The sequence below is a fragment of the Crinia signifera genome, chromosome 4, assembly GCF_055691185.1.
Source record: "Crinia signifera chromosome 4, ASM5569118v1, whole genome shotgun sequence".
NCBI lineage: Eukaryota > Metazoa > Chordata > Amphibia > Anura > Myobatrachidae > Crinia > Crinia signifera.
In genome coordinates this window covers 277,618,963-277,639,795 of record NC_139220.1, presented here as the reverse complement: position 1 = coordinate 277,639,795, position 20,833 = coordinate 277,618,963, and the positions used below count along the sequence as shown (strand labels likewise).

The following is a 20,833-nucleotide window of genomic DNA, read 5'->3' as shown; positions in this document are numbered from 1 at the left end:
TATATAAATATATATAAACCTCTTGATAGAGATGTTTGTTCTCTGAATGAGAATCTGAACTTTATGAAAGTCATTACAATAACACAGACTCTGTTACATCTGAGAAATGACTGCTGGTCTCCAGGTCATCTCATGTCAGACATGTAACAGAACAGACACTGGCTCCTGCGCTGTACATAGTACATATGTAGAAGTGGTTGGATCTCATACGTTTTCTGGATCAATCACAAAGTCTGTTATAAACTTGTGATCTTCCTGAGGCTTCATTTGCACAAACTGGTGCTCCTGCTGGGACGTGCTAATATACCACCCAGGGAACGCCACAGATTCAAAGGTGGTGTTGTAACTGGAGTTTTGTGTCTTGTAGAAGAGGAACGGTAGTAAGTCATTGTTCTTTTTTCCTTGAATGTTGGTGACCTCCTACGAGAGACAGATAAAAGAAAAGTTTAGCAGAGACTCAGGAAAAAATAGACCTACACCAAACAACTGACAAATCAAACTGTTGCCTCATTATTTCCTACTTATAATAATAAATGAAGTGATTGTTGCGTCATCGGTCTTTCCGAGCAGAAGCTTACACTGTAGGCCAGTTATCTAAGCTCTTTTTAGCCTCATTCGCTTTCTACCATGGGTTCTTCCCATTGTTTGTCCATAACCTAATTACAGCTATGAACCAACTTTGCTGCGAGTCATTCAGTCTTGCAGAGATAATGTGCTTGGAGTTTTTAATGACTTAAAAGGGGAACACCACAGTTATTTCACATTAAAATATTCCTAGTTGTTTTTTTATGTTTCTTTCCGTTTCAAAATTCAAATATAAAAATACGCAATTATTTAAAGAAATCATATTCTCCGTACATAGGTGATCTGAAATAGGCTGGTTGTGACCCTGTGGGGGTCACTAGGGGGTGCCAGTCTTACCAAGGTGTCACCTGCTAAGGGGTGGCACCAAAATGCACTGTAATATTACTTGCAGCGCCCGGCTCCTGTCACTGGGCCCAATACAGACTTGATTGCAGGGTAAATGGGCAAAACCATAATAAGCACTGCAGGTGTGGCAGATATAACATGTGCAGAGAGAGTTAGATTTGGGTGGGGTGTGTTCATACTGAAATCGAAATTACAATGTAAAGCAGCCAGCATTTACCCTGCACAGAAACACAATAACTCACCCAAATCTAACTCTTTCTGCACAGGTTACATCTGCCCCATCTGCAGTGCAGCATGGTGTGTATCAGGCCCACTGTGTGGGATCCAGAAGTGCAGCCACACCACATTTCCTTGGATTAGCCCACACCTTCTGGAACCCAGGAGTACCAAACACGGGTTCGGGCAGTGAGGCTACATAAAGCCACACCTCTCACATGAGGCCACGCCCACTTTCACTGCAGCTTTATCCGGTGTCATCATAGCAAGTGACACCCCTGTTGTGACCCTGATAGTCATGCCTTGTTGTGTCACTTCTATCTGGTAATTCCAACATCTCTCCACCGAGCATTAAACATAATGATAAGCAGGACCCTGCAACCATATATTCACCTTTAGAGATAGTACTGGAGTACTGGTTCCATCTTCTCCAGCAACGCAGGATAAAAACAAATTGCGGCCAGCAAGACCTAATGTGACTGGGCTTTTGTTTTTCACAATGGGTGCTGACATGTAAGTGCCCACATTTATCTTTGCTGAAAAGAAGATGAAAAGATTTATAAATAATTGTATCATGTAATTTTGTTGTGTACAGAATAATATATATATTACAGATGTCTAGATGATTTTATCCAGATACTAAAAATGTAAATAAAGAAACAGAAATGAATGAATACATCTCTTCCAGAACCTAGGCAGGGGCGTAACTATAGCACCGCAGCCCCCACGACCACGGGGGGGGGGGGCGCTATGCATGTGCGGGCGCCGAAGGCTGCAGTGCTATAGTTACGTTACACCCCGCCGCCCGCCGCACCAACCCCCCCATCCCCAGTCTTTACCTGTGTTCAGTATGCGCTGGTCCCGGCTCCCTTCTTCTGCTGAGGACCACCACAAAATGGCCACCCCATATAGCACACAGTTCTCTGAAACTGTCTGCTTTATGGGGGCGGACATTTTGTGGTGGTCCTCATAGCAGAAGAAGGGAGCCGGGACCAGCGCGTACTGAACCTAGGTAAGACTGCGGGGGTTGGTGCGGCGAGCGGTGGGCGGCGGGGCGGGTGAGTGGCTGGGCGCCCTCCCTTTAACGGCGGGGGGGCGCCCAAAATGTAGTTACGCCACTGGACCTAGGGGTGTATTCAGATATGGATGGAGCTGCTACAGTGGCTGGTAGCTCTATATGTATACACAGCAGGAGGCATCTAATACATATAGACGCCTCCTGTTAAAGTAGCGATCTGAGATGCATCCTAGAATGCAGATATCGGACACCATCAGGTAGCTGGTGGCACCCATGGGGTTGTACAAGACGTCAGTCACATATCCTTGCAAAATGCCAGGAAATTTCCAGTCAGTGGAGAACCTTGCCTCTTCCATCCCCCTAAACGGCAATGACACGCCTCCTTTTCCACAAATGGAGGCCTTTGCCGCACCCTCCCCTCCAAACTGTCAATGACTGCATCCTGTATTGTAGTAACCATTTGAGCACACATCAGTACTTTGCGACATGGGACACCGCACTGACCGGATCTGAATGAGGCCTCTAATTTGTAAGTGAGGACTTACCTTCTAGCTCAAGGTTGTTCCCTTGTAAAAACAAGGCCACAAGATGCGCGCTGCCCGACTCGTCTTGCAGCGCCAAACACTTCTGTCTGCTGTCTCTAATAATGTGAACAGTTGTCCTACTATATCGGAAAGTAGGTGTTGAGGCATCTAATTTCTCTGTATTGTTGAAGGTAATTTCTCCTGTTGAATGAAAAATATAAAGTTTAAAATGTTTGGCATTTAATTAGTTTCTTGCACATAGACTATATATATATATATATATATATATATATATATATATATATATATATATATATATATATATGTATATATATATATAAGACTATATATATATATATATGTATATATATATATATATATATATATATATATATATATATATATATATATATATATATATTACTGTATATGTTGTAAAGTAGGATATAACTTGGGGTAAATTTACCAAAGTGTAAAGTTTGCAGAGGTGGAGAAGATTCTTATTTAAAACAGATTTTAATTCTATTTTTATTTCTCAGTGTCTAGTCTAGATCAGGGGTCCTCAAACTATTTTGCTCTGAGACCCCATCAGACAATAAAAATAATGACAGGACCCCAGCAAGTTACTGCAGAAGGTCATCGCATCGCATGTGTAGTCAGCAGACGGCACATACATGGCAGCATTGTGGAGGCACAAACTGATGGGAGGAGTCTGAAATAACAGACAACTCAACAGATTATTCAGACTCCTTGAATCACTGACTGAGATTATTAAAGTCATCAGCCTGATGGTCAGCAACATGGAGTCACAACCCCATGCTGAGGTTAGGACCCACAGTTTGAGAACCGCTGCTCTAGAGGATAACCGCTAGAATCTGATTGGTGCTATGGGCAACATATTCAATGAAGAATTGAATTAATGGCTATTTCACACAATTTATATTCTTATAGCAGTTTTCTAGATAAATACTATTTTCCAGTGATTGGATTCATATAGCGCTCTAAACAAATGAAACCATTGAATGAAGTGACATTTGGTGTGTTGTGTAAAATAAAATGTAAAGATATTGGTAGTATACAGTAGATTTGCAAATATGCAATTAATAATGGTTAATCACAGTAAATGTCAGCCTCTTTCAAGCTCAGATTAAGCACAGACAGGGCCGCCGAGAGGTATGCCAGGCCCTGGTAAAATATGGGGGCGTGGCCTAATTACGTGAGGCGTGACCACCAAACGCAATTAGGCCATGCCCCCAAAATGTTAAGGGGTTGAAATAATACTCTAAAGTCGAGCAGCAGCAGCACACACCTACACCATGTGCTGTGCTGACAGTAGGCTCAGCATGAGCTCTCACGCTGTCAGTGAGATGCTCATGCTGAGCCTGCTATCAGCACAGCACATGCTGTAGGTGTGTGCTGCTGCTGCTGCCCGGGAGGGACGGAGGGGGAAGGGGGTCAGACCAGGGCCTCCCCGGGTCCCTCCAGCAAGCCCGGGTAATTAGTACCTGCTCCCCACCTCTCGGCGGCCCTGAGCACAGAGGCGTAAAAAGTAACAATTCTCAGCTCAAGATTAGAAAGTCACCAGTGTGTTACAGTCCTGAGTCAGATATTAGACTTCCAATACCATCTATTATTCAAGACAGCGTCGGATTAAGAGAGTAGGGGTCATGTGCAGCACACGCACACGTTCCTGGTGATTTCTATACTACACATACTGAAATCCCCAGGAAAATTGCAGCTGCACCATCTTCACAGTGATTCATCATCCCTGATGCAGATTCCAGAGAGGTAAATACTCTAATGGGTACAGAGCTTGTGTCATGTCCCAGGATGCATTGCACATCCACATACGTTTCCGATTTAAATATCAAGGGTGGTGGCACTTGGGAGCCTGGGATTGCAGCACAGTCCAAAACATTGGAGCCACACCCAATGCACCCCAAATGATGAAACATCACTGGCCAGCACCGGTGATAACTTGTGCCCATTAATGTTGCAGGTATTTGAGGCAGCGATGGGTGTGGCACCACTACTTTAGCTTTGTACTGCACTGCAGCCCCAGGCTCCCATCCATCCAGGGACGTCTTAAGAGAGGAAAAGGCCCATGTGCAGCCTCCACTGGCCCTGGGCACCCTCCTCCCTGCTGGAGGCAGCGACGAGAGCAGTAGGGTTTGAGCACTAGAGCGCTCCGTCCCTGCTATGCAGATAATTGCAAAAATGGGCTGATTCCGACAGAACTCCTGCTGCCACTGTGGACTATGGAGGGTAAGTATTACAAAAATGGGTGCAGTGTGCATGGTGCAGGCCCCTCTGGGACTCAGGGCCCCATGTGTACTGTGCACATTGCACCCATTATAGATACCCCACTGCAACCACCCTGATCATTGGAGTCCATTTTTTACTTAGTGCCCCATAAGTTAGATTGTGTAAGGAAATGAATAACTGCAGGTGATCTTACCCTCTACCAGGATGTGATCCAGCAGGTCATTGTCATCGAAAAAGGATTGCTCGTCGCCAGTTTTCCTTCCCTTCAGCTTTTCCACAACCACCACCAGCATTATCACCTTCTTGAAGGAGTGCAAAGGCTTCCCATGCTTCCTTTTCTCCGGTTCTATTCCAGATCTGAATTTCGGATAACTGGTGCGACATGGGGTCCACTCGAAGGACTTCCGACTGGTCTATGCAACAGAATTGACCAATTTTAGGATGTTTTGGATGTTGGGTATGTTTGTTCTTTCAGTGTGATCATGACACAAGTATTAACATTCTGATGGTGAACACACTAACACACACATACTAACATACACACACCAACACACACACACACACTAACATACACACACACTTTTTCATTATCAAATTATCTAATCATGACAGCAGTAAATTAAATTAGTATTTTGTTTCCAAAGAATCACTTTTGCGGATTATGTTAATTTTACGGGAAACTATTAAAATAATATACATTTTTACTGTATTAAAATACATAGTAATAAAATTGTGGAATTTACCTTCATTTCACAACAGTAGTCAGGATAAAATTGTTCTTGAGTTTCACTAAGGAGAAAAACAAAATAAAAAATGATTAAAAAAATTATAATTTAATTTTCAACCATGAAACACAAATATTCTCTCATAACCCTTATTGGCACACATGCGCATGCCCGGGGTTTGGGATGCCAGAGGTCAAAAGGAATCCTAATGCGGAGGATCCTGACAGGGGCTCCGTAAGTACCCTCACCCTCTCCCCCTACTCTGCTGTCTAGCAACTGGATTGTCCCATACACAAACTAAAGGCCCCCATACATTAGGCTGACTTTTCCAAAGGACAATTTGGACCTGATTTGCCTAACAGCTCCCCGAGAGGGCTCAAATACGATTAGGCACTTTATGTGCCAAGTGTTGCATGTCATAAATTGCATGCGATTTATGACATGCAACTCCCAGGGAGCTGTAAGTGGAGGGAGCCGGGCGGTGGGGTTTGTGGAGAGCTAGGCAGGGGGGGCTGGGAGCCAAGCTGCAAAAAAAAAAAAAACAACTAGCACCTACTGATCAGTAGGTGCCCATTCATTTGTATTTTTTTTTAAATTCGCCTGCCCCCGGATCCCCCTGCACTCCTCTCTGCGCCGGCTTGCGGCATCCCCCACCTGCCTCTCTGGGTCACCTCGCCGGCTCCCAGCACCCCCCCTGACGGGCATTGGTTGCACATAAGATTTCCTACAGATGGAGCGGGTCTCTTCTTTGCAGGGGAAGGCGATGGCGATGCCAGCCGCCATCTCCCGCCACCTGTTAAAATGTGCAAGACTCTGATTTTAACTTTGTAAGAATTTTGCTCCTTTCCATATTAAGCTCCCTCATAAATGTTTAATTTAAGCTAACCCTTTCTAGAGAAGAATAAGCTGATTTACCTATAATCATCCATTGAGATTTCATTAAATTCAGGTACTTCTGCCATTCTTATATCTGTAGAGAAATAAAATGAATTATAAATGAATAAGAAAATATAACCATATTTGTCTCCATAACTCTCATAACCTATAATACAAGTAAAAAAATAGGGGTGAGAAAGTCAGTTATTACCTTTTCTCTAAAAAAAACAGCAACTCCTGTAGTGTCCCTCTCTCCTGCAGAGCGAATGTTATCTGCTTGTATAGCTTGTTCCACCTCCCCTCAGAGGTCTTTATAGGCAAATAGGGACGTGACAACACAATGCCTTAAGCAATTCTGGATTTCAAATCTCCTCCCACAGGCACAAGACGTGATAAAAGTTTATTGTCCGGATGTGGGAGTGACGTGGAATTTCTACAGTGAAATCACAGTAGATGGCATCAACCAAAAGCAATACACACATTTTGAATATGATTAAATCCTGACTGTATTTTCTGATAAAGAGACTCAAAAAAAGTCTCTGTCAACATTATTTGCTGCTTTTTTTGTATTTTTTAGTTGTCCTGTGTTTTATATTATGAATTAGGTATTCATTGTATTGATTATTGAATACACTGCACGCGAGTCCCCACAGACTGAATGGTGCATACACACTGGGCATTTTTGAGCAACGTGTATGCAGAGCGATGATGGGGAAGATCACTGGGCTAAAAATCGCTCAGTGCATAAACAGTGAGCAATTTTCATCCATCCATATAATTTTCCTTAACATGCTAATTAGTTTTGGTATCATTCACACAGACAACAGTTTTGCATAATAGAGATGTTAATTTGTTCTGTTACTTGGGTAATTTCATTATACAAGGACAGACAGAAGAAAAGTCAGGGGTGTGTTTGTTGCCTCAGGGTACTTACTGGAATGATTCAAGGCTCTCCCCCTCCCGCGATTCGGGGACCCCCACAACCCCCCTTCCCGCAATTCACGGCACCCCCCTCCCGCGCCCCCCCCCCACCCTCGATTCACAGACCCTCACAACCCCCCCTCCCGCAATTCGCAGACCCCCGCGACCCCCCCCTCACGCGATTCATGCCCCCCTGCGATTCACGGCACCCCCACGCCCTCCCGCGATTCGCGGCCCCCCGCAACCCCCCCCTCCAGCGATTCACGGACCCCCACAACCCCCACTCCCACAAATCCCGCCCCCCCACCCCAACTCCCGTGATTCACGGCACCCCTGCACCCCCTCCCGCATTTCACGGATCCCCGCATTTCACGAAGAATGGGGGATCCTGTACCGCCGCAAGAAGGTGCCGCCCTTAGGTGGGAAATCCGGCCCTGGCTGCCGCGCTGCAAGTTCCCCAGAAGCCAGAAGTATCCTCACGGTCCTCTGCACCGGCGCCACAACTTTTATCAATGTCTTGCCCACATACCACTATTATACAGCCTCCTGCTCTCATACACCCCCTTACTCCCTCCCAGTGGGAGGAGACGCTCACCCGCTGCCGGGAGCTGCATACTGTCCCCCACCCTCCTCCAATTCTAGGGATGTCCATCGACCATCAATTATTTCAAATCATCGATGGTTTATGGCCGATTTTGAATACTTTTGCCATCGATGTGGGAGGACCAGATGGTTTCCCTACATCGATGGCAAAGGAGAACCGATCAAGTTTCAAATTTTTTTAAGGTGCCGGGACACGGAGCATAGCTCCGCCCCCCCACACCCGGAAGTCCCGCAACCGAGTTCTGATTGACCCACGGCCTATTCAGTCAGATATAATGGATGACCATCAATAGCTACAACAATCGATGGTTATCCAAGTAATATTTTACTACTATCGATGGCAGGGTGCAAAATTGCCGTCAATGCCAACCATCGATGGCATCTGCACCAATGCCTATCCCTACTCAGCAACAACCAAAAACCTTTACTACCCCTCATGCCCACACACCTCTATCACTGCCCAGCCTCCTGTTCTCCTGCCCCGTAACTTCCGCCAGTGGGGACCCGCTCACCCTGTGTCGCCCACATTCCTCTATCATGCTTTACCGCCCAGCCTCCTGCTCTCATGCACCCTAACTCCCATCCAGTAAGAGGAGACACTGACTCACTGCCACGCTGGACCCTCACCCACTGGCAGAAGCCTCCTCTTTAGTCCCCCTTATGCCCACAAACCCCTATCACTACCTAGCCTCCTGTTTTCCTGTGTCGTGACCACCGCCAGTGGGGATCCGCTGACTCAAAAACACCCTACTATACTATTGCACACACACCTAAACAACACGCACACACACCCCTACACCCACAAATGTCACTGTACTCTCCAGACTATCAATGTTCATCTTACTCTGTAACCACTTTTTAATTAAACAAAACAATACACCCCCCTTCCACATCATATGCTCTCTATTTAACACATTTCACCTATAACTCAAGTTGCAATACAGGCATCTTACATACAATTCCAACCATCTTTCTCATATACAAATGTTCACAAATTATGGGGGCGCAGCCCCTTACGACGGTGTGAAGAGCGCCTGTAGGGAATCACCATGTATATATATATTTTATGTTAAATGTTTATTTTAGTGAGGGCTGGTAGGTGTAGAGAGAACTGGCATATGTGAAACCTGCTTATGTTTATATGTGCGTTCAGTTTGCAAGCAGAATCAGGTTTGCATGCACAGGTGCTAATTAATGATGACAAGTGAACAGATGTAATTATAGGAGCGATATGAAGAAAGCAAGATATGAAGGGATACAGGTTTTGATATAGTAAGTGCAGCATGAAATCAGGCTAAAAAGGAAAAAAAATTGCAATGTTTTTCTACTTTGTTTACAGATGCGTCTTATTGCAGTAGGATTGGCTCCGTGTGGTCTGTATCCTATGGTCACACAGCGATATTGGCCTGGGATCATAAGGGTGTGAAGGTTAAGAGAGAGAATATATGTAAGAATATGTGTGGACTGTACAATGGGGATGAAACTTGGACCAGAAAGTTTATACAGTATGTGCATTTCTTTCATTTGATAAGTTGAAAATGTGAGTTTTGGAGACTATGGCCCTGATTCTGATCGGTGCGGTCCCTGGCTTCTGTATGGGCACCTTCGGCCACCAAGTTTTCGGACTTGGACGATGCAAGTCTACGTCAGCCCAGACTGAATTAGATTTGTTAGCAGGGTAGAAATCATTCGATGGTCTCGACATCGAATGATTTCTGCTCTGCATGCTACCCTGCAAATGGATGTTTATGCAAAACATTCATAAGCAAAGCGGTGGCGATATTAGCTGGGCGGTGGAGGGCGGGCACTAGCTCGCCCAGCGAAGGCCGTTAGAAGGTTCGCTAAGCAGCAAAGTGACGCTGCTTAGCGAGCCAACCAGAATGACCCCCTGGCCTCATTCTGTATTCAAAAACCTCTTTCTTGAGAAGGAGAATGTAGCCTTAGATCCTAGGAGGAGATAGTGTCTGGCTAAGTGATGGTGGCATGATAGGTTAGAAGAAGTGAGTACTGACAGCCTTGACTAGTTTGGTTCCACCACAGATCTTGGAATAAGGAAGCCCACATCTGGTTCTCTGTAGCCAACAACCAGGCAGCGGAACAATGACACCCACCCCTTCCTCCTTCCCCCTCAGGTGGCTACTCCGCGAGGCAAATTCCCAAATTCCCCTGAAAGAGGGAGGGTGATGTAAGCTGCAGGTGTTATCACCTGACTTGCCCATGATGCTGCTGGAATCGTGGAAACACACTTTCCACCTCAGAAGAGTGCAAACAGAAATTAATGGTATGGGAGGCGAAAGACCTCTGACTTCTCTGCCATTGCTGTTACTATAATTGGCAGATGTCTCTCAAAGCAAATTCTCATTAAGTCAAGTGGTTCCACTCATTAGCTGCCCGTTCTTTCTTCCGCCACCATACTGTTATTTAAATAATAAGGTTGACCAATTTTCATGCCACTAATAGGTTGTTCATATGTGTATATATGTATTTATATAATGTTAAAGTCTAATGGATAGGCACTATGCATTTAGAACAGAAGCTGTAATCAGACGCTATGGTGGTTATATTTCCTTACTGGGAGTGTTGTCTGTAGTAATCAACTACTTTGGGGTGCATCTAGTTAGGTCTGAAAATTTTGTGATCGCAGAATGGGTTTTGGCTATTTTTTTTTTTACATTTCACCGATTTTCTTATCCGGCCTATCCAATTATTATGGCTGAAAAAAAGAAAACCCATTATCCATTCGGAAATATGTAAGCTCCTCAAAAAGCCAGGGACATATGTATTTCCACATCACTGAAAAAAAATCCCGCTTACGACAGATTTGGCTTTGCCTGCCTCAGCAAACCTCCGATGAGTGCCAGCATTGTGGGTAATTGGATAACCCCCTTTATGTGTCTACTTGCTTGCTACACCATTGAATTAGCACAGTGTGTTCCTTATGATTGGAAAGATGTGTGATTCATAACATTTGTTTTTGGAATGTGATTGTTGCTTTTATATGAATTTGATGTTCATTTTTACGAACATTAAAAAAACGCATGTAGGCATATAAGGTTTGGGGAAAGGTATATCGATGATATTCAATATTTCCTTTTAACACAAAACCGCTCAATCCAGAGGACTCTTGATAAACCCACCAGAAATCGAATGGCCAAAAACCACAAGAATGATTGTTACGTTCATCATATTTACTGAGTTCTACTACTTCAAACCATGTAAACAAAACTGTATTTTTTCTATACATAACTAATAAATACAAATAAACTAACATAAGATTACTATACAAAGCAACCGTTTATAATTGCAATATTAAATTAATAAATAGAAATATATATAAATATATATAAACCTCTTGATAGAGATAATGTTTGTTCTCTGAATGAGAATCTGAACTTTATGAAAGTCATTATAATAACACAGACTCTGTTACATCTGAAAAATGACTGCTGGTCTCCAGGTCATCTCATGTCAGACATGTAACAGAACAGACACTGGCTCCTGCGCTGTATATAGCACATATGTAGAAATGGTTGGATCTCATACGTTTTCTGGATCAATCACAAAGTCTGTTATAAACTTGTGATCTTCCTGAGGCTTCATTTGCACAAACTGGTGCTCCTGCTGGGACGTGCTAATATACCACCCAGGGAACGCCACAGATTCAAAGGTGGTGTTGTAACTGGAGTTTTGTGTCTTGTAGAAGAGGAACGGTAGTAAGTCATTGTTCTTTTTCCCTTGAATGTTGGTGACCTCCTACGAGAGACAGACAAAAGAAAAGTTTAGCAGAGACTCAGGAAAAAATAGACGTACACCAAACAACTGACAAATCAAACTGTTGCCTCATTATTTCCTACTTATAATAATAAATGAAGTGATTGTTGCGTCATCGGTCTTTCCGAGCAGAAGCTTAAGGTGCCCACACACTAGAAAGATTTTTGGGCCGATTGGCCGATTTTCGATAAATCGACCAATATATCGGCCGATATTTACCAATAATCGGTCGAAAATCGGCTGATGCTCGCTCCCGTGGATCTTTTGCTAAATCTTCTGATCTTACGTGCTGCACAAAAGATCAGAAGATTTAACAAAAGATCCATAGGAACGCACACGGGATCTTAAGAAAAATCTTTGGTGAAGATGTGCGCTTGCCTGAAATCTTTTGTCCAGATCGGACAAAAGATTTGAAGGCTAATTTATGCGCACATCTTATGATCGCAGATCTTTCTAGTGTGTGGGCACCTTTACACTGTAGGCCAGTTATCTAAGATCTTTTTAGCCTCATTCGCTTTCTACCATGGGTTCTTCCCATTGTTTGTCCATAACCTAATTACAGCTATGAACCAACTTTGCTGTGAGTCATTCAGTCTTGCAGAGATAATGTGCTTGGAGTTTTTAATGACTTAAAAGGGGAACACCACAGTTATTTCACATTAAAATATTCCTAGTCTTTTTTTTTATGTTTCTTTCCGTTTCAAAATTCAAATATAAAAATAAGCAATTATTTAAAGAAATCATATTCTCCGTACATAGGTGATCTGAAATAGGCTGGTTGTGACCCTGTGGGGGTCACTAGGGGGTGCCAGTCTTACCAAGGTGTCACCTGCTAAGGGGTGGCACCAAAATGCACTGTAATATTACTTGCAGCGCCCGGCTCCTGTCACGGGGCCCAATACAGACTTGATTGCAGGGCAAATGGGCAAAACCATAAGCACTGCAGGTGTGGCAGATATAACATGTGCAGAGAGAGTTAGATTTGGGTGGGGTGTGTTCATACCGAAATCTAAATTACAATGTAAAGCAGCCAGCATTTACCCTGCACAGAAACACAATAACTCACCCAAATCTAACTCTTTCTGCACAGGTTACATCTGCCCCATCTGCAATGCAGCATGGTGTGTATCAGGCCCACTGTGTGGGATCCAGAAGTGCAGCCACACCACATTCCCTTGGATTAGCCCACATCTTCTGGACCCCAGGAGTACCAAACACGGGTTCGGGCTGTGAGGCTACATAAAGCCACACCTCTCACATGAGGCCACGCCCACTTTCACTGCAGCTTTATCCGGTGTCATCATAGCAAGTGACACCCCTGTTGTGACCCTGATAGTCATGCCTTGTTGTGTCACTTCTATCTGGTAATTCCAACATCTCTCCACTGAGCATTAAACATAATGATAAGCAGGACCCTGCAACCATATATTCACCTTTAGAGATAGTACTGGAGTACTGGTTCCATCTTCTCCAGCAACGCAGGATAAAAACAAATTGCAGCCAGCAAGACCTAATGTGACTGGGCTTTTGTTTTTCACAATGGGTGCTGACATGTAAGTGCCCACATTTATCTTTGCTGAAAAGAAGATGAAAAGATTTATAAATAATTGTATGATGTAATTTTGTTGTGTACAGAATAATATATATATTACAGATGTCTAGATGATTTTATCCAGATACTAAAAATGTAAATAAAAAAACAGAAATGAATGAGTACATCTCTTCCAGAACCTAGGGGTGTATTCAGATATGGATGGAGCTGCTACAGTGGCTGGTAGCTCTATATGTATACACAGCAGGAGGCATCTAATACATATAGACGCCTCCTGTTAAAGTAGCGATCTGAGATTCATCCTAGAATGCAGATATCGGGCACCATCAGGTAGCTGGTGGCACCCATGGGGTTGTACAAGACGTCAGTCACATATCCTTGCAAAATGCCAGGAAATTTTCATTCATTGGAGAACCTTGCCTCTTCCATCCCCCTAAACGGCAATGACACGCCTCCTTTTCCACAAATGGAGGCCTTTGCCGCTCCCTTCCCGCCAAACTCAATTACTGCATCCTGTATTGTAGTAACCATTTGAGCACACATCAGTACTTTGCGACATGGGACACCGCACTGACCGGATCTGAATGAGGCCTCTAATTTGTAAGTGAGGACTTACCTTCTTGCTCAAGGTTGTTCCCTTGTAAAAACAAGGCCACAAGATGCGCGCTGCCCGACTCGTCTTGCAGCGCCAAACACTTCTGTCTGCTGTCTCTAATAATGTGAACAGTTGTCCTACTATATCGGAAAGTAGGTGTTGAGGCATCTAATTTCTCTGTATCGTTGAAGGTAATTTCTCCTGTTGAATGAAAAATATAAAGTTTAAAATGTTTGGCATTTAATTAGTTTCTTGCACATAGACTATATATATATATATATATATATATATATATATATATATATATATATATATATATATATATATATTACTGTATATGTTGTAAAGTAGGATATAACTTGGGGTAAATTTACCAAAGTGTAAAGTTTGCAGAGGTGGAGAAGATTCTTATTTAAAACATATTTTAATTCTATTTTTATTTCTAACTATTTTGCTCTGAGACCCCATCAGACAATAAAAATAATACAGGACCCCAGCAAGTTACTGCAGAAGGTCATCACATCGCATGTGTAGTCAGCAGACGGCACATACATGGCAGCATTGTGGAGGCACAAAGTGATGGGAGGAGTCTGAAATAACAGACAACTCAACAGATTATTCAGACTCCTTGAATCACTGACTGAGATTATTTAAATCATCAGCCTGATGGTCAGCAACATGGAGTCACAACCCCATGCTGAGGTCAGGACCCACAGTTTGAGAACCGCTGCTCTAGAGGATAACCGCTAGAATCTGATTGGTGCTATGGGCAACATATTCAATGAAGAATTGAATTAATGGCTATTTCACACAATTTATATTCTTATAGCAGTTTTCTAGATAAATACTATTTTCCAGTGATTGGATTCATATAGCGCTCTAAACAAATGAAATCATTGAATGAAGTGACATTTGGTGTGTTGTGTAAAATAAAATGTAAAGATATTGGTAGTATACAGTAGATTTGCAAATATGCAATTAATAATGGTTAATCACAGTAAATGTCAGCCTCTTTCAAGCTCAGATTAAGCACAGACAGGGCCGCCGAGAGGTATGCCAGGCCCTGGTAAAATATGGGGGCGTGGCCTAATTACGTGAGGCGTGACCATCAAACGCAATTAGGCCATGCCCCCAAAATGTTAAGGGGTTGAAATAATACTCTAAAGTCGAGCAGCAGCAGCACACACCTACACCATGTGCTGTGCTGACAGTAGGCTCAGCATGAGCTCTCACGCTGTCAGTGAGATGCTCATGCTGAGCCTGCTATCAGCACAGCACATGCTGTAGGTGTGTGCTGCTGCTGCTGCCCGGGAGGGACGGAGGGGGAAGGGGGTCAGACCAGGGCCTCCCCGGGTCCCTCCAGCAAGCCCGGGTAATTAGTACCTGCTCCCCACCTCTCGGCGGCCCTGAGCACAGAGGCGTAAAAAGTAACAATTCTCAGCTCAAGATTAGAAAGTCACCAGTGTGTTACAGTCCTGAGTCAGATATTAGACTTCCAATACCATCTATTATTCAAGACAGCCTCGGATTAAGAGAATAGGGGCCATGTGCAGCACACGCACCCGTTCCTGGTGATTTCTATACCACACATACTGAAATCCCCAGGAAAATTGCAGCTGCACCATCTTCACAGTGATTTATTCATCCCTGATGCAGATTCCAGAGAGGTAAATACTCTAATGGGTACAGAGCTTGTGTCATGTCCCAGGATGCATTGCACATCCACATACGTTTCCGATTTAAATATCAAGGGTGGTGGCACTTGGGAGCCTGGGATTGCAGCACAGTCCAAAACATTGGAGCCACACCCAATGCACCCCAAATGATGAAACATCACTGGTCAGCACCGGTGATAACTTGTGCCCATTAATGTTGCAGGTATTTGAGGCAGCGATGGGTGTGGCACCACTACTTTAGCTTTGTACTGCACTGCAGCCCCAGGCTCCCATCCATCCAGGGACGTCTTAAGAGAGGAAAAGGCCCATGTGCAGCCTCCACTGGCCCTGGGCACCCTCCTCCCTGCTGGAAGCAGCGACGAGAGCAGTAGGGTTTGAGCACTAGAGCGCTCCGTCCCTGCTATGCAGATAATTGCAAAAATGGGCTGATTCCGACAGAACTCCTGCTGCCACTGTGGACTATGGAGGGTAAGTATTACAAAAATGGGTGCAGTGTGCATGGTGCAGGCCCCTCTGGGACTCAGGGCCCCATGTGTACCGTGCACATTGCACCCATTATAGATACCCCACTGCAACCACCCTGATCATTGGAGTCCATTTTTTACTTAGTGCCCCATAAGTTAGATTGTGTAAGGAAATGAATAACTGCAGGTGATCTTACCCTCTACCAGGATGTGATCCAGCAGGTCATTGTCATCGAAAAAGGATTGCTCGTCGCCAGTTTTCCTTCCCTTCAGCTTTTCCACAACCACCACCAGCATTATCACCTTCTTGAAGGAGTGCAAAGGCTTCCTTTTCTCCGGTTCTATTCCAGATCTGAATTTCGGATAACTGGTGCGACATGGGGTCCACTCGAAGGACTTCCGACTGGTCTATGCAACAGAATTGACCAATTTTAGGATGTTTTTGATGTTGGGTATGTTTGTTCTTTCAGTGTGATCATGACACAAGTATTAACATTCTAATGGTGAACACACTAACACACACATACTAACATACACACACCAACACACACACACACACAAACACACACACACACACACACACTAACATACACACACTTTTTCATTATCAAATTATCTAATCATGACAGCAGTAAATGAAATGAGTATTTTGTTTCCCAAGAATCACTTTTGCAGATTATGTTAATTTTACGGGAAACAATTAAAATAATATACATTTTTACTGTATTAAAATACATAGTAATAAAATGACATGTGGAATTTACCTTCATTTCACAACAGTAGTCAGGATACAATTGTTCTTGAGTTTCACTAAGGAGAAAAACAAAATAAAAAATGATTAAAAAAATGATAATTTAATTTTCAACCATGAAACACAAATATTCTCTCATAACCCTTATTGGCACACATGCGCATGCCCGGGGTTTGGGATGCCAGAGGTCAAAAGGAATCCTAATGCGGAGGATCCTGACAGGGGCTCCGTAAGTACCCTCCCCCTCTCCCCCTACTCTGCTGTCTAAGGAAGCAACTGGATTGTCCCTTACACAAACTAAAGGCCCCCATACATTAGGCTGACTTTTCTGAACCGATGCGCGTGGGGCAGCATGTCAAACACATGAGATTTGTTCCGATTTATCGGCCTGATCCGGCAGAATCGGGTCAAATCTGACCAAATCTCACTGGTGTATGGGGGCCTTAATAAGCATGTGCATTATTGTCACTTTAGTTATGCTTATCATATTCCAGAACCCCACATAACCCTCAGTATCTAACTGCACCCCATCAGGACTGTCCTGTAATCCGGTGGGACTGCCATGCTATGGAATCCTCTCCTTATGTATCCCTCCTATTATCCCTATAGATTGTAAGCTTGTGAGCAGGGCCCTCCTACCTCTGCGTTAGTTTGTTACTACTCAGTTTGTTTTATCACTGTTCCAATTGAAAAGTGCAACAAATATGCTGCACTATTAGTATTATTTTTATTTATTAACAGATTCTTATATAGCGCAGCATATTCCGTTGCGCTTTACAAAGGGGACAGTGATACAACAAAACAGGGTATTTACAGACAGTCAAAACAGGGTATTTACAGACAGTCAAAATGTAGGAGGGCCCTGCTCGCAAGCTTACAATCTATAGTATATAAGAAACTGTAAATAAATAAAAAAGTAAACATGTGCAAGACTCTGATTTTGACTTAAGCTCCCTCATAAATGTTTAATTTAAGCTAACCCTTTATAGAGAAGAATAAACTGATTTACCTATAATCATCCATTGAGATTTCATTAAATTCAGTTACTTCTGCCATTCTTATATCTGTAGGGAAATAAAATGAATTATAAATGAATAAGAAAATATAACCATATTTGTAACATAACTCACATAACCTATAATACAAGTAAAAAAATAGGGGCGAGAAAGTCAGTTATTACCTTTTCTCTAAAAAAACCAGCAACTCCTGTAGTGTCCCTCTCTCCTGCAGAGCAAATGTTATCTGCTTGTATAGCTTGTTCCACCTCCCCTCAGAGGTCTTTATAGGCAAATAGGGACGTGACAACAGGATGCCTTAAGCAATTCTGGATTTCAAATCTCCTCCCACAGACACAACGTGTGATAAAAGATTTTTGTCCGGATGTGGGAGTGACGTGGAATCTTTAGAAAATCCACGTCATTCCCACATCCAGTTGATCACAATGCAAATAATATAGATGGCCTCAACAAAAGCAATTGAATATGATTAAATCCTGACTGTATTTTCTGATAAAGAGACTCAGAAAAAGTCTCTGTCAACATTATTTGCTGCTTTATTTTTAGTTGTCCCGTGTTTTATATTATGAATTAGGTATTTATTGTATTGATTATTGAATACACTGCACGCAAGTCCCCACAGACTGAATGGTGCATACACACTGGGCATTTTGCAGAGCGATGATGGGGAAAATCACTGGGCTAAAAATCGCTCAGTGCATAAACAGTGATCAATTTTCATCCATCCAAGCGATTTTTTCAGGGAGGAGGGGGGGAGGGGGGGGGGGGTGTTGTATGGCTTTCCATAGCAGGACTCTATGGAAAGCCATCTACCCCTTCACTCGTCTGCTGGTATTACTATTTTGTTCTAACATGCTAATTAGTTTTGGTATCATTCACACACTTTGGAAATATAGACAACAGTTTTGCATTATAGAGATGTTCATTTGTTCTGTTACTTGGGTAATTTCATTATACAAGGACAGACAGGAGATCAGTCAGGGGCGTGTATGTTGCCCCAGGGTACTTACTGTAAGCCAGCATTCCACAGATAAATGACATCATTGTTAAGACCTCTATTATGCCTGAGAGTTCTATATGTGAATGAATACACCTGGGAAAGTCAGTTTTGTAAAGTTAATACACAAAAGACCCAACTAAACAAATTCCTACTAAATCAATTAATTAATTAAATTTTTGGTGACATAATTTTTGGTTCTTGTGTAGTTTCATGGCGCCAGATATATCGGATGCGATATCGCCTGATATATCGATGATATCCGAGGCGATTTTTTACCTGTTAATAACCCCACTATCCACTACGCATGGAGATGATTTTATATAGTGTGGTGAGTGCAGCGAGCTACCGAGCCCGAAGCGTGGCGAGTGGACGCGGATTACTGCGCTCGCCACACTATATAAAATCAACTCCATCTGTAGTGGATAGTGGGGTCTGAATCAGGCCCTATATATTATATTTATTGTTGTAGTGTGTTATGTCTATATTATGCTTCTTATACCCTTTTTACATCCGTGTCAGCGGCGGGTCAGACCCGGATCATCGGCGGTGTAAAAAGGGTATATCCGTGTCCATTTACACGGGTCCTCTACCCAGGTCCTGACCTAGTACTAGTTCCCATGCGCCAGAGGGACCCCCGCAACTGACTGTCCATTCGGCGCAGGAACTTTGCGGCTGCGGGGGGAGGTACAGCAGCGGCGCACATCATCCCCTCCAACCTCAGGCTGACAGGTACCCCCCCTCCCCTCAGCAGCCGCAGGGACTCCCAGCACCCGGGGACAGCTTCCCCCATCTACCCCCTCAAAAATGTTATTCAAGTAGTAGTAATATATATATTTTATACCCCCTTGGCAATGAGCAAGCATTTTTAACGACATCCACGAGGAAAGGCAGGGCTGACCCAGGTTAAGTGTAAACGGTGCAGACCCAGGTCCGACCCAGGTCGAAGTGCTGTGTAAATGGGGTATAAAGCAGGGTCAGACCCTGGAAACTCCAGCGTTCAAAGACCAGGGTCCGACCAGGGTTTTTTTTGGTGTAAAAGGGGTATTAGTTAATACACTGTTTGGAAATAGTATTTTGTAGTATACTTATTTTTATGACTTGGATATACATTTATGTGTTCTCTGGAAGTTTGTATTATGAATATTATCTGAGTTTTGCATGTCAGTCATGGTGTAACACATGTGACTGGCAATATGGGTGTACAGTATATACCTGCCCTGGAGCAGGGCCGGATTAACCCAGAGTTAAGCTGGATACACATTTATACAATCATCGGGCCGTTCTTTCGATCTGGGACAAACAGCCGTTCAATTGTATAGGTGTGTATGCGGTCCAGATTCCTGCTGTACGATCGATAAACGGTCTTGTCTTTCCATAACGGTCTGTTGAAGGTTCCGTGCTGTTTAATATTCATCTGACCGGACGGGCCCATATCGGAACAAAAGTGCAGTGTGTACGCATGTTCGATTGATATGCTGGCCGGTTTTGCGATTATACTCCCAGAGCTGTAACGCCCATGTGGGCGTTGACTAGCTGCATGATCTCTCCTACAGCACAGCATGTAAACAAGAAGCGTTCACCTCTCCTTAATTATATTTTCCTCCCATCTTTATAGTGGTTTGCCGTACGTCTGTCCCTAGTCACCCCATCGGCTGTCTACATGTTGATGCACACCTCATCCTTGATCACAATGCAAATAATATAGGTGGCATCAACAAAAGCAATACATACATTTTGAATATGATTAAATCCTGACAGTATTTTCTGATAAAGAGTTTTTGGTACTCTTTACCTAGAACGGCGCCGCCGATCAAAATCGTGGTCATCGCGGGTAAAAATCGCGGTGATCGCGGTAATCGCGGGCATCGCGGGTAAAATTGGATGGTCGCGATGCCCGCGATGACCGCGATCACCGCGATTTTCCCATAGG

The 20,833-nt window shown here is 43.6% G+C and overlaps 2 protein-coding genes across 2 annotated transcripts; both read right to left on the bottom strand.

Moving 5' to 3' along the window:
• Positions 1-33: 33 nt before the first annotated feature.
• LOC146072610 (interleukin-1 beta-like) lies at positions 34-6,847 on the bottom strand. The gene is made up of 7 exons (XM_083179819.1): positions 6,766-6,847; positions 6,594-6,648; positions 5,697-5,742; positions 5,147-5,366; positions 2,710-2,889; positions 1,540-1,682; positions 34-420 (listed from the first exon to the last, which is right to left on the bottom strand). The coding sequence occupies exons 2-7, from the start codon at positions 6,638-6,640 to the stop codon at positions 205-207; spliced, it is 852 nt and encodes a 283-aa protein (XP_083035945.1). The 5' UTR covers positions 6,641-6,648; positions 6,766-6,847; the 3' UTR covers positions 34-204.
• Positions 6,848-11,383: 4,536 nt separating this feature from the next.
• LOC146072609 (interleukin-1 beta-like) lies at positions 11,384-18,149 on the bottom strand. The gene is made up of 7 exons (XM_083179818.1): positions 18,068-18,149; positions 17,897-17,951; positions 16,901-16,946; positions 16,334-16,544; positions 14,018-14,197; positions 13,283-13,425; positions 11,384-11,831 (listed from the first exon to the last, which is right to left on the bottom strand). Exons 2-7 carry the CDS (start codon positions 17,941-17,943, stop codon positions 11,616-11,618), a joined length of 843 nt encoding a protein of 280 aa, XP_083035944.1. The 5' UTR covers positions 17,944-17,951; positions 18,068-18,149; the 3' UTR covers positions 11,384-11,615.
• Between the last annotated feature and the right edge of the window lie 2,684 nt (positions 18,150-20,833).

Coding starts and splice junctions, on each gene's coding strand:
- LOC146072610 (XM_083179819.1), bottom strand. CDS start 6,640: ATGGCAGAAGTACCTGAATTTAATGAAATCTCAATGGATGATTATAG. Junction 5,743..6,593: donor ATCTCAATGGATGATTATAG/GTAAATCAGCTT, acceptor TTTTCTCCTTAG/TGAAACTCAAGAACAATTTT. Junction 421..1,539: donor CTCCAGTACTATCTCTAAAG/GTGAATATATGG, acceptor TGTCTCTCGTAG/GAGGTCACCAACATTCAAGG.
- LOC146072609 (XM_083179818.1), bottom strand. CDS start 17,943: ATGGCAGAAGTAACTGAATTTAATGAAATCTCAATGGATGATTATAG. Junction 16,545..16,900: donor ACTACTGTTGTGAAATGAAG/GTAAATTCCACA, acceptor TCTGTTGCATAG/ACCAGTCGGAAGTCCTTCGA. Junction 11,832..13,282: donor CTCCAGTACTATCTCTAAAG/GTGAATATATGG, acceptor TGTCTCTCGTAG/GAGGTCACCAACATTCAAGG.